Source organism: Lathamus discolor, chromosome 2 (assembly GCF_037157495.1).
Source record: "Lathamus discolor isolate bLatDis1 chromosome 2, bLatDis1.hap1, whole genome shotgun sequence".
Lineage (NCBI taxonomy): Eukaryota > Metazoa > Chordata > Aves > Psittaciformes > Psittacidae > Lathamus > Lathamus discolor.
This window is the reverse complement of record NC_088885.1, coordinates 10,177,120-10,190,571: the sequence shown is the minus strand read 5'-3', so window position 1 is coordinate 10,190,571 and position 13,452 is coordinate 10,177,120. Positions and strand designations below refer to the sequence as shown.

Sequence of the window (13,452 nt, the reverse complement as noted above, 5' to 3'; positions counted from 1 at the left end):
AATCATGCAGTCAGGGTTGTTTGTTTGAGACTGAGAGCACCCATTAGGTCATCCAGTCTATTTCCCTGCCAAATAGACTCTTGGTTCCTTGATGCCTTTGCTAGTGCTACAGCTAGCCTCTAACAACACTCAAGATAGAGTTTTCACTACTTCTGTTGAGAAACAGTGCTGTCAAAATTCACAGTTCACAGACAGCTTGCTTGGATACGTTGTCTTGCTCTTTGCATTCCAATCACATGCAAACATTATTTATCTTTGCTTTCAAGTCTGGCTTGTGGCCTACCCTCATGCCCTCTGTCACCTATCCTAACACTATCAAGGTGTCTGCTCCAGTCTTTACTGATGTAAAAGGCTTTTGGGGGGGTTGCATGTGTTTCATTTTCAGGTGGAGATTGCTCAGGGTGGTGGCCAAGGCCTTTCCCTTAGCTCTGGCATGGGGTGTGTGCCATCATAGCGAAGCATCTGCTTTGTCCCACTTGTTTTTGTCTAAACTTGTAGTTGCATGTGGCCCTGTCGACTCAAGTGCTTTGGGCCCGTGTTATCCAGCATGGTGGGGAGAAGTTCTCCCATAGAAGCAATGTCCTCCTTCTAGTCACTCTTTTTAAATGGTTCTTTCGTAATGATGCTTATTAAAAAACAGAACAACAAAACTAATCAGAAAGCACTTTACACTTCAATAGCAGGACAGTTTCTGTATTGACACCACCACCTACACACTGGCCCATCTATTTTGTTCTTTTATGCACTCCACTTCTGTCTGCAAGTGCTCACGATCTTCCTGGATAACAAGCTGCCTTTGTTCTACCCCTGTTTAGTTCAGTGAGATAGCCATCCATGGGAACAATTCCTATGTGCTGTTGCACTACATGCAGTTGGGGAGAATGGACTGTGATAGTTATGCTCTGGTTGTATTTATGCTAAATACACAGGAGAAGCTTTGGCAATATTAATGAGGTCAAGCAGATTAGCCTGGAAGATGCTCTGAGAAGCGAAGAAATCCATGCAGCCTTCATCAGCACAGAGAACAGAAGCCATGAAGAAACCATCAGGTATTTTGAAGTGGGTTTTTTTCCCTCTTTCCTACCCTTTCCCCTGTAATTTAGAAGCATAGAGGAGCTCCATAAAGCTGTTGCAGGAGAGGATGTGGACACTGGAGAAGAGACTGCCAGACTAGAAGCCTGAAGCAAAAGATAGTGAGTTCCCTAGGGCACCCAATAAGCCCTGGAAGAGAATATGATTTAAGATGCACTCATTTCCCAGGTAATTCAAATTGCATACTTCTAGGCCTGTGTTTGGTGGACAGGCAGCTAAAACCAGGATTCAAAGGCTTTCCTCACAGATTATATAGACAAAAGGCACTCTGGTGCCCCACTCCAGCCACTCAGGTGTCTGGAAGTTAGAAATTGCAGTGCTCAGTGCTGTGGCATTTTAGTGACTTGCTATAGATGAGTGAGAGGATTCTATGGAAAAAGAATTAAAACTCAGCTCTCCCTGTGTTTAAATGTGTGATGTAGCCACACACAGTCCTTGCTAGGAAACTTGCAGTTGGTTGCTGTTACTCTGCATTGTTCATTTCTCCGCAGGGGGCTGACGGTGGGAATGAGATGCAGCTTGCACAGTGCGAAGAGAGGATCATGATGATATTCTTTTTAAAGACTGATCTTGTATCCCTTTCAGAATGTTTCTAGAAGCTGGGAAACATGTCCTCGTTGAGTATCCCATGGCTTTGTCTGCTAAGGCGGCCCACGAGCTCTGTGAGATGGCTGAGCAGAAAGGTAACACATATGTTCTCAAGGGTGTAAGCAGTATTACTTGTTGGGTAGCACCAACGGCATCAAACTCACAGGGCTCCAGTCTACTCTTAGTCATAACATACAAGGGAGTATGCTTGTCTCAGAAATGTGTCAATCTGGGATTTAAGTTGTGTGAAAACAAACACACAGATGTCATTGCAAAGAGTAAGGTACATTTGCCCTCACAAAAGCACTGGTCTGTGCTTGTGACGCTAAGAATGCAGTTAGAGGAGGAAACATCGTCACATTGATAGTAAAGCACTTAATTAGCGTAGCCATTTGACTTGTGCCCTTTGCTGTTCTCTCTCCCTGAAAATAAACTGGAAACAGTTCCCCTAACTTCTAGTATTTGTGATGTGCTGGTCACACGCAGCTGCTCATGCTATAGTAGGCCAGCGAGACATCCCTGTCTGAAAGACAAAATCTCTGCATTTCTGGGAAGTGTGTGGTCCCATCCCTGCTGTGCCAAGGGTCAGGAGCTGGCAGTTCAGCTGAGACCAGTGGGGATGTATGGGGCTGCAAGGAAAAGAACAGTGCTGGGCAGGAGCACAGTTCAAACCCTTTGGACAAGCTGCACTATTTAAACCACTACTTCTTAAAAATCTCCTTTGTGACTTTTGTCCTATAACACCAGAGGTACAGGATTTCTGCTTTGTTGTTTCCTTGTGCCATTACCACTTAACTGCCTTCTTGCTCGCCAAATAGCTTCTCATTGAGCAGAATTTATGCCTTTTCTCTTGAAGCAGCAGCAGTTACTGTCAGCAGCCTAAATTGTCTCTCCTGGAAACCTTCCAGAAACACACATACTGAATGAGGGCCACATCCAGTGTGTATCAGATAGCCTCTATTCCAAAGTAGGCCGATTAATTGCAGTGGAGGGAGGTTATCTTTAACATATTGTTACAATCTGGGTCTGAGTGTTACAATTTTTTTTACTCCTTTTTTTTCCTCACAGGGTAGTAGGAAAGAAATGCGGAACAAGGAAATGTGAGGGGAAAGAGACCAAGAATTAATCTGTCTTTTGCTTTGAAGACTCATGTTTCAGCTTTAGTTGGGTATTGGATTTCATTACAGAGTTTCTGTTAAACATAGTGGCTACTGTTCCTGTAGTCTCTGTATTTGTTGTCTCCTGAAAAATCCTTAACCCAGATTGATGTCTCAGAGCAGGGCCCTTCTTTGATTTTCTTTCTGACATCATTCTACCAGCCATGCATGAGAACATTTATAAGTGAGTTCCCATGGGTGGCTGGTGAAGCCTTTATTGCTTAGACGTGCCTTTGATTCACTCAGAACTCTTTTACTTGGTCTGTCCTGATTTTTGGTGGGTTTTTTGTTTGCTTGTTTGGTTTGTTCTTTGGTTTGTACAGATAAAGTACTTCATGTGGAGCACATTGAACTTCTGACTGAAGAGTACAAGCAGCTGAAAAAAGAGGTGGCTGGGAAAGACCTGGTGAAGGGAACATTGCATTTCACAGGTCAGTACCTGTGAGGGAATTGAAGTCCATCTGGATTTATCTGACTGCTCCACAGGGACGCCAGTCCTTCTAGGCTTCATTCAGTCCTTTTAGATGAGAATCCACCTATAACTGACTAGAGACACAGGTAGCAGTTCTGGATATTCCCATGAAATTGCAGAGCTGTCTGGAAAGCTCCTTTGCCTGAACAGTTGTCTCTATGGACTGTTGCTTTGCTAATCTCTTTCTGCTATTTGGTGAAGAATGCAAGCCCATGCCTTGTTGTATGGAGGAGAGGATACTTCCTCACCCCTTCTGTACTTTGGTGGTAGTGACCACCATTTCTCATTCATATTTGTCTCAGAGAAGAGAATGAGTTCCGAGGAAGTGTCCCAATTTCTAGTGGGGACTTTGTTTTCACTACTGGTGTTTGGCCCTGGAAGAGCTGGGAGAAGCTTTCAAGATATTGTTTTCTCCCTACTTTACTCCCTTGTTGAATCCAACAGTTGAATATAACTTCTTGTCTTCAACATATCCTGAAAGGTTTGTTGTATATGTACTTTGTGCAGCCTTCTCTCATACCTTACCAACTGATTTCAAGGTTGACTGTGTTTGTTGACTTTCCTGCTCAGTCCCTCCACTCATGGCCTTTCTACACCCTGGTCTCTAAGCCTGCAACACTGCAGTTTCTTCATCCTCTCCTGTGTAGAGGGCATTATTCTCTTTCCCATTTCTCAAGATTTTCTGTTGCTGTGTTGCCAGGTAGCGTCCTCGATGAAAACAAAACAGGATTCCCAGCTTTCAGTGGAATTGCCCGACTGACTTGGCTGATTGACCTCTTTGGAGACCTCACTGTTACCTCTGCCACCAGAGAAAAGCAGAAGGATAAGAATTATTCCAGAATGACTGTTCACTTTCAGACAGCAAACAAGAAGTAAGTAAATGGGCATGGCAGCCAGGCTCCTCAGGTGTCATCTGCAGGAGATCTGCATCCTCTCTTCCTCTTGTGGAAATGGAATGGGTAGATGTCAGCATGAAAGTGTACAAGACAAACAGGCCTGAAAGTTAAGCATCAGACATTCTAGCTGTAAAGCTAATCTTTCTTTAAACACTGAAAAACTCCAGCTGTTTGAAAAGGTGGTGCACTGCTTGTAATACTTAACTTATAGTACTGTAATGCTGTGCTAGTAGGTAGTACTAGCTGGAAGTTAATTGAAAACTATACATTTTGAGCAGAGGTATAATAAACTACTGACATGCCAACATGCCGAGTTTGCTTTTGACTAATGCCTCATCTGCAGTACTGAGGTTTCCTCGATTCTTCCTGAATAGGACTATCTGTTTCCCTTTCTTGTCTTTTTGCTTTTCTTCTTTTTGTCTTTCATTGCATGGGTGAGAATCCAGCAGCCAGGATTGCTTGCCTTTTTTTCTAGCCATTGCACTATGACTTTCTTGCAGAAAACTCTTTTGATGATGCGTTTTACAATAATGTTTGACCTTCCTTTTATATGATAACAGTAGCCTTGCTATCAAATAGTATATTTTTAATGCTACAAAATAGTGTATTTTTAAATACTATGTGACCATGAAGTAAGTCACCAGTGTTTTATACTGTGGATTGAGTACTGAACTTGGTCTGAAGTCTGGTGGTGTAGTGTTTCATTGGAAACTCTCAGGTTTTGTCATTCTGGGCCATCTGCCTGAAAGTCATGTCCCTCAGGTAAGTTGAAGTTACTTATGATGACAGTTTACTGCATGCTATAGGTGCAAGTGGGTAATCGTCTGACATGAAAATGTGTACAGAGAAGTTACCCAAGGTCTATACATTTCCTAGGAGGTAGGAATGGTGACGGAACAGTTTATTCCTTTCCCTTCACTCCTGCTTTCCTGTTTTTCCATATAGCATGCTGTGCCTTTGAGAGAGATGACCTCTTCATAGGCATATGAGAAAAGGCATACGAGAAGACTGGGGAGAGCAAGGAAAAATAAGACCGTATGGGAAAATGTTCTGGCCTGTCTGTGTAATAAAGTACCCTTTGCGTTGCACATATACTGCTAGAACACTTAAAACAACAAAAAACCCAAAAACAAAACAAAAACCAAACCCCCAAAAGCAACAAAACGACCCCCAAAAGAAGCAACCACAACAACAAAAAAGAAAATCCACCAAACTTAATGCGTGCTTCTTTAGGAATTTTATGGAAGCTTTTAGTTAAAAATTAGTAATCTGAAGGACCAGCTATATGAGGAGTGAATAATCAGGGCTCACCTGAACTGTTGGTTTCACCATGGGTCTAATTAAGCATTTTACCAGCCAGTCCTACAAAGCCCACTGCAGTTTACTGTGGAATTAGCATCTTGGCTTAGCAATCTTCCTCTCTTTTTAAAGAAAACATCATTTCCAATGCCTTTAAAAACGCAGTTCTGAGAGGACAGAACTCCGTATAAAAGCTCTGTTTACCCTCCTAGCAATCTGCCAGTAATTAAAGTAGCTGTACAGATCTATAGAGTGAGATTTGAACTAATTCCAGCAGGTGGAACTAGCGGGTGGTTTAAACATTTCCCTGGCTGTCGTGTCTCCTAGTAGTCCTTAGCTGACATAAATATTTGCTAGATACAAACCCATTTCTACATTACTGTTTTTTTCCTGCTCTCCACCACTCTACACTGATACCCACTACCACTGGTATGGGTCAGTGTGTGTTTTGTCACCATGAGCATTTTAATGACCTCGGGGGCAGTCAGCTTTATGCCTGTGGGATAATTTACGCTGGCTGGAAAGTTACATAGCGTTCCTGTATTCTGTTCGGTTGCAGGGCCATATTTCCTGCTGACCTTCCCCCATTGACGTCAATGGAGTTACAGCAGTAGAGAATTTGGCCCACTCTCTATCAAATGAAGTTATGGCCCAGCAGTAATGGTGGTGGTGTTACAGCTCTAATTTGCCCAACCTTTATTATGCTGAAGGACGGGACAGGTCTGCACCTTCCCTCAGAGCTCTCTCATCCTTTTTCGAAAGACACGAATGCACTAACCCTGAGAAATCAGGTTAATTCAGCCTATTTTTTACCTTGGAAAATACAGCAGGTGCAGAATGCAGGAGCCTGTGTTCTGCTTGTTAAGCAGGGATTTGTGCAAAGGCTACAGTCTGCCTCTGCTGCACAGCCCGCACTGGCTGCTCATCTGTCTCCAGGCGGATTTTGGAGGTGCATGTTAACGCCTGACACACAGCTATCTGAGAGATGACCTCTGCCTCTGTTCTGTTTCCAAGAGAGTTGAGCTGACAGCCTCTCTGTGATAAAACATTGAGCAATCCAAGAAAAGCCAAACCTCCACTGACAGCACGGCTGGTTTGGGACTGCAGTTCCTGTCCCAGGATTATGGAGCTTGGATTCAGTAAATGTCAGAAATGAATTTTCAGTCCAAGCTGGAGAGAAAATGATTTGGGCAATGTCTCTTTTGATGTTACCTAGAGGTAGGGTCTGATTGTCTAATTCCCATCCAAGGTAAGGTAGCTCCTTTTGATTGCATGGTAAATAAAAATTACTGACATTCTCAAAGAGTGAGAAGGAAAATGTCTTAAGTTCTTTTAAACATTTTCTGAACACATAATCTGACAATAAGCATTTGAAACGATGTTTTTATTGAGATCTAAGCTTAAAAAGTCTAATCAAATAGCTTCAAATTGAACATCCATAAAAAAGCATGTAATAACTGCTTTCTGCAGAAGTTGCTAAATAAAATATTAAGCTGAGTGGACCCAGAATTCTTTCAAGCATGAAGCCAGCTTAATTATTCTTCAGGTACAGAGATTGCTTGCCTCATTTTGGTTTATTGAGCTAGCACAGTCCAACTAGAGCCACTCATTATTTGAGGAAACAAGAGAAGCAGAAGAGCAGAAAGCCTCTTCCAGTCTCTGAGTAAAATATAGCTAGCAGAGCTCTACCAGTCAGCAGTCTGGAAAGTCAGAACAACCACAGTAAGTCAGGATGGTTTCTTCACTGCAGATGGTGGGTGCTTGCTTTTAAGTAGTTAGTATGTGGTTTGTTACTGTTTGGTTAAACCTTCTTTGTTGTCTTTAACTGTCCAGCGTATTTTATGTGGCTTTATTCAGCTACCAAAAATGCTGGATTTGTTGCTTCTAAGTAACATTTCTAAATCATAGAATCATAAAATAGTTAGTGTTGGAAAGGACCTTAAGATCATCCAGTTCCAACCCCCCTGCCATGGGCAGGGACACCTCCCACTAAACAATGTCACCCAAGGCTTTGTCCAACCTAACTTCCTAACTAACTTCCAACCTAACTTCCTCCGTCATACTTTGTACAAATCTTTAATGAAAATGAGTAAGTTATTTTTTGAAAAGCAGCAGCCCTTCACAGTTTTCTGACATAAAATACAAACCTGTTTCTTGAGCTACAAAGTTGCTTAAATCATGTGAGACTTGCAGCATGCATATTTTTATAGCAGAAGAGGGATTAATTTTAGTGTAGAAGTTGTTGTTAATTAGAAAATTAATAAGTTCTGGTTACCAATCAAGTAAAACGGACCTGTCTTTGGGAAAATAACTAAAAATCTGATTGCAGAAGAAGATAGATCTATTTCTAAACCCAAGGTTTTCCTGCCCACTGATCTAAATCAGTCATTTTAATCACTTTGATTAAATTCTGCCCTCTCTGCATGATTGTGCTTCTGGTTCAGTGGCTTCCCCAAGCTAGAGCAGAAGGAAGCATATGCTTGAGCCTGATCACTGCTGTGTGTGTGCACTAGGTCACTCCAGCGAAGTGACCCTGCATTGACACCGCCTGTTTGGATCATATAATGGTCTCTCCACTATTGCATGGTGGAGATCTTTGTCTATGGCTGCCCAGTGGTTTCTTCATACCTGTCTACCTGAGATAAAGCAGCTTTGAATAACAGTGGCCTGAACCCTCTGTAACTGTTTGCTATCATAAGAACATAGAGCTGGCCCTGTTGAGTTGGAGCAAAACCCAGCTTGCTCAACAGCCTGCCTCTGACCGAGGTCAACATCCAGCTCCTCAGGAAAGGAGGATGAGGACATACAAAACACCACGTGATATGGTCCTCAAGCACCCTTCTGGCCTGCAATGATATGTCGCCTTGAGACTTCCTGAAACACGAGATGTCTTTCCATTTATTATCCTCTGAGGATTTTTCCCTGTGCACTTTGCAAGCTGTGATCTGGTCTTTTTTTTCTCCAGTTGTGTTACTCTATCCAGTCAGGTTCATCTGGCCATGCTTAATTTGTGAAGAATAATTGATACAATGATGTGAATATAAAAACAGGATCCTAAAGCATAAAAGATGAGGTGCAGAATCATTAAGCTGAGCGCTCTGCAGAATGCATTCAGGGTAGATTGACAAGGACTTTCTTTTTAGATCTAATGATATTGAGGATTTAATGGGCACTACTTGAAGACAGAGTTTATTCTTCCATGCTGTTGATGCCCTCATAATTTGTGAGTGGCAGACTAAAATGGGTCATAAAGGACTGTGGAAGGGCCGTCAATAACCAAATAAGAAAAATGATGTGCATCCTCTAAACACAGGCAGTAGTGAGTGCTGATGAATGAGCTGCAGAAAGGTAATGGCATGTTTTAGGCAGCTGACAAAAGAGCAGGAAGGGAGGATTGTGGCTGTGGCTTGTGTTGAGGACCATTCCTCAAAGCCTCTGTACGCATTTGCAGTTTAAGTCCCTGAAATGGTGCAGCATGTGCCGTGGCTCCTGTCTCCTCAGCCAAACTAGGAAGTTGGGGAGGAAATGGCGAGGACCTCCGAGCTATGCCAGTTAATAGCCAACACCACCAGTGTTTGGCCTGGAGACTGTGTCTCACGTTGGCTTGAGACAGGACTTTGATTAAGACCTGCTTGAGAGTCAATGTAGCTGAAACAGGTAAAATTGACATTTTGTGGTGCAATCTCTAGGATCAACTTGGTGCTCCCAGTGAAGAGAAAGAAAAGTATTTGAAAAGCTTGGAGAGCACGTATGCTAGTGTGTGCATGGGTGATCTTGCCATCTGTTGAGTTCATTGTAAAGGGGTGGTGTTCAGCTTGCACGGAAGCAGCTGGTTCACCTAAATTTATTCTTGCAGGAGGAATAACTGGACACTGAGGGCCTTGTGAATTTAGCTGTGATTGGATCACACACAAAATATTTGGAGGTTTAGCTGCACTTTTCATCCAAGTCCACAAACAAGCAGATTAAATTTCCCTCATCCCTGTGAGATGGCTAGACATTGCTGGCTTCACTTTGTGCAGAGGGACATCAAAGCTATAGAGAGAGCTCAGATGGTGTGCTGAAATTCATGGCATGAAGCAGTGGCAGAAGCAAGAGTTAAAAGACTGTTACCTGGTATTCAGCTCTGCAGTGACTAGGCACGTTGGTCAGAAAATGTTACCTGAATATGCAGTGATTGAAATGGTGCATTTATTAGGGCATTTTCTGCAACTAGAACTAGAACTGTTGATTCTGTTTCTTCATAAATACTCTTTCTTTGTTCCTTCACACTAGACCTCTGACTTGGATTGAAGAAAGGGGACCAGGGATGAGACGTGAAAAGAAAATCAACTTCTGTTTCACAAGTGGTTGCCTGGAGAACTTCCCTCAAGCCCCGAGGTCTGCTGTGGGCCTTTTCATGCAGGATCAGAACCTTTTTGCCAAAAAACTGCTGGGCCAGGTATCCAAGGAAGAGCTGGCTGCTGAGAAGTGGCGAATTTTGCGGTGTCTTGACCTTGCCGAGGAGATCCAACAGCACTGTGAACAGCCAGAGAGAATCCGTTCCTGAGACTGCTCTTAGGGAAGGAGGAACATGGCAGAAGGGAAAGCTGTAGGGCTAGAGCTCACTGTTGCCGTCAGGCAGTTGCTATTTCTGTTTTATTACCTTCTTTTTGCCTAGCTGTGATTCCTCGGCTGTCTGGGTGGGCTGGAGAGTTTGGGCTGTACCCTGTGCCTTCTGATTTGCGCCAACACAAAGCGACGTTACCTTGCTCCAATGCATTGCTGTCCTTCCAGGCAGGTAGGAACCTAGCAGCAACAAGCTTTCCTGTGACTTGGCTGGAAATGTCCCTGAGAGCAGATACTGGAGGACTGCAAACACTAGATATGATTTTCCCCCCTGAGTTCTCATCTCCCCCCTGACATGTCTTACAAAGAGGTATGTCTCATTTAGTAGTATTTGTGTAGTATTACCTAGAAAGAAGCATTAGCTAGAATGATGTTCTAGGTGAGTTTTCCACCTCTTTACCTGATCTGCAGAACTTGGGCCATCCCAGTCCCAATCTTTTCTTCCAGATACCCTGCATTGTTCTATGTGTTTGCTGTAGTTAGTTGTTGTGCCTGTTCAGGGTGTTTTGTTGGTGTTTTTGTTGTTTGGTTGGGGTTTTTTTTCACATTGGCAATCGTCTACCTTCAAATAGAATCAAACCAGAACAGAAGAAATACCTTGTCTCTTGATAGATGCCATGTTGAGTTCACTCAATTTCAGTGGTACCCTGTGCCAACATAGAAATCTTTTCCCAGCAGAAATGAGAACAGTGCAGAAATGAGAACAGTACATTAAACTAATGCATCACATGGCTGCTTTCTACTGAATTTAAATACTTTTCTGGAAGCAGCATATTACTGTCCTTCATTTGTGTTCTGTATCTAATTCAGCATGTGAGTGGATGACTGCAAAAATAATATACATCCAACTTTCAAGGGAAAAAATAACTAGTGTGCTCCTGGAAGCAGTGAAATTACTTAGAAATAGTGACAAAATTGTGATAGGACTATAGAAAATGGAGTGATTTGCAAATATAGCCGTGCAGGTATGTTGTGGTTTAACCCTAGCTGGCAACTAAGCCCCACACAGCCATTTGCACTCTCCCCTGGTGGAACGGAGGAGATAATCGGAAGGGTAAAAGTGAGAAAACTTGTGGGTTGGCATGAAGGCAGTCTAATAAGCAAAGCAAAAGCTGTGCACGCCAGCAAAGCAAAACAAGGGATTGATTTATCCCTTCCTATGGTCAGCAGGTGCTTGGCCATCTCCAGGAGAGCAGGGCTTTGGGAAGACAAAACACCATCACCCCAAACATCCACCTCTTCTTTCCTCTTCCTGCACCTTTTATTGCTGAGCATGACATCTTATAATCTAGATATCCCTTGGGTCAGTTGGGATCAGCCAGCCCAGCTGTGTCCCCTCCCAACTCCTTGTGTACCCACAGCCCACTCACTTGGCGGGGTATGTGAGAAGCAGAAAGGGCCTCACGTGTGTGTACGTGCTGCTCAGCTATAGCAAAACCATCCCTGGGTTATCAGTGATGTGTCCAGCACAAATCCAAAACACAAATCCATACCAGCTACTAGGAAGAAAATTACCCCAGTGAGACCCAGGACAGGTTATGGCATATGACACCTGTGAGGCATTTTAGAGTAGTCCCAAGGTCACATATGAAGACATTATCACTTCCCTAAAGAAGCATTTTAGTTTTAGAAGAAGCCTAAACAGTGCACAAAACTCTTAACAGTTCCTTTGTTTGCCTTTTCCTTTCTAATTACAACATCTGTCGGTGCTATACTAATATAGCAGCAGACTTCAGTCTGTGCAGTTGTTCTTTCAAACACAGAACCACCATTTCTCTTTCATGTTATTACTTGGGCAATTTTAAATTAGGGCGCATAGATGTTGTGAATGGATACAGAATTACAGCCAGTCGATACTGATGGGGAAGAAAGTTTTCCTTTGGGTAAATAGTGTTCATTCAGAAGCTGACTACAGTTCAGTTACTTATAAACAGAGAAGGTAAGACTGTGTTATTTTCCCCAATCAATCAGATTTAGGAGCAACTGGAACTTGATACGTGAATGGATTCAGCATGTGAAATTCGTTTGAAGCTACTCCTTTGTTTAAATCAGTGAAAACCCTCCTATTGACTTCAGTGGGTTGAAATATGTGATTTGGCAGCAGATCTGTGCAGGCAGTTCATGCACTTGCCTACCCAAATGGACACCTTACTAAGCATTCACAGGGACTTCTTTATCAGTGTGATGGACATTGCCTGGGTAGATCTGATGCTGTATGAAGGGAAAAAAGTGGGTTTGTGGCAAAATGGGATTGGAATCTCCAATCCCATTTCATTCCAATCCCAGATTGGAATAAAACTAGCTATCTGCTGTGTGTGTATTTATCTGCTATGTGTGACAGCACAAGAGGAGCTGTTTCTTCACAAACTCTTCAGCTGCGAATATGGGGTGAATACCACGTGTTTACGCACTAAGCTAGGGAGGGAGGGCAAAGGGACTTACACTCCCCATTTACAGGCATCAAAATTAGCCACCACGTTTCCCTGAGTGCACTCTGCATCGGTGGCGAGAGCAGTATTCCTCTAAAGAATGAAGAATAAATTCACGGGAGCACTGCAGAGCAGCAGTGTAACATTGTGCAGTGAATCACTCTCTGGAGAAGCTTGTTTCTATAGAGAGTGCCTGGGGAAATTAGCTGGTTAATTGGAGCTAGGGAAGGCAGATGTCTAGAGCTGTATAGCCCCCACTCTCCTCCACCTCCCTCCCCTTCCTCCCAGCTATAACCTGCTTGCATACTGCTCTCTGCCCTGCTCCTGGGAGCCTGTAGCATTCAAATGGCTTTTCCTTCAGCCCTTTGAGTTTGCTGAGGTGCTGGCATGGTTTGCATACAAGACCTACAGGATGTCAAGCTTCAAATACATATTGTTTAACCAGATGTTGAACTCGCCAATAAAATACTGGAGCTCTTAATCATTCCTTTTAGTTCCCATTGTCTTTCATTTGCAGTTCCTATTGCCTGTGCTGAAATGGTTCTCTCTCAACTGGGGTTTTTCCCCCACTCTTTCACTCTTCAAGCCCTGTGAAATCCTGCCAGCGACTACAGGCTGTGATCCTGTCCTAGAGCCCTCAGCTGTCTCCCTCTCCTATTTCAAAGTTTTCAATACAAGTGTGGTGGCATTTGTGACCTTATCTCAACTCCCACAAAATTCTTGCCCTTCCGGTCTGCTCCGACTCCTTCCCAGGAGCACTGGCAAGTCTAAATCTTGTCTGTTTAAATGTTTCCCAACTGGTGTATGTGAGCAACCTTTTTGAACCTGCCAAGTAGAATCTGAAACAGGTACTGAAATGGTTTTCTGGTGGTGTTAATAAACTGCTTTATCGTAGAACAAATACTAGCAGG

The 13,452-nt window shown here is 43.2% G+C and overlaps 1 protein-coding gene across 8 annotated transcripts in view; it reads left to right on the top strand.

The window, feature by feature from the left end:
• Nucleotides 1-13,027, top strand: part of BLVRA (biliverdin reductase A) — a 68,277-nt gene extending 55,250 nt beyond the window's left edge. For all 8 annotated transcript variants that reach the window (XM_065665678.1, XM_065665677.1, XM_065665679.1 and 5 more), the window contains 5 exons: nucleotides 930-1,049; nucleotides 1,678-1,775; nucleotides 3,161-3,268; nucleotides 4,010-4,181; nucleotides 9,780-13,027. In XM_065665678.1, coding sequence (XP_065521750.1) covers nucleotides 930-1,049; nucleotides 1,678-1,775; nucleotides 3,161-3,268; nucleotides 4,010-4,181; nucleotides 9,780-10,053 — 772 coding nt within the window. In that variant the 3' untranslated portion in view covers nucleotides 10,054-13,027. The remainder of the gene's footprint in view (nucleotides 1-929; nucleotides 1,050-1,677; nucleotides 1,776-3,160; nucleotides 3,269-4,009; nucleotides 4,182-9,779) is intronic.
• Nucleotides 13,028-13,452: the final 425 nt, after the last annotated feature.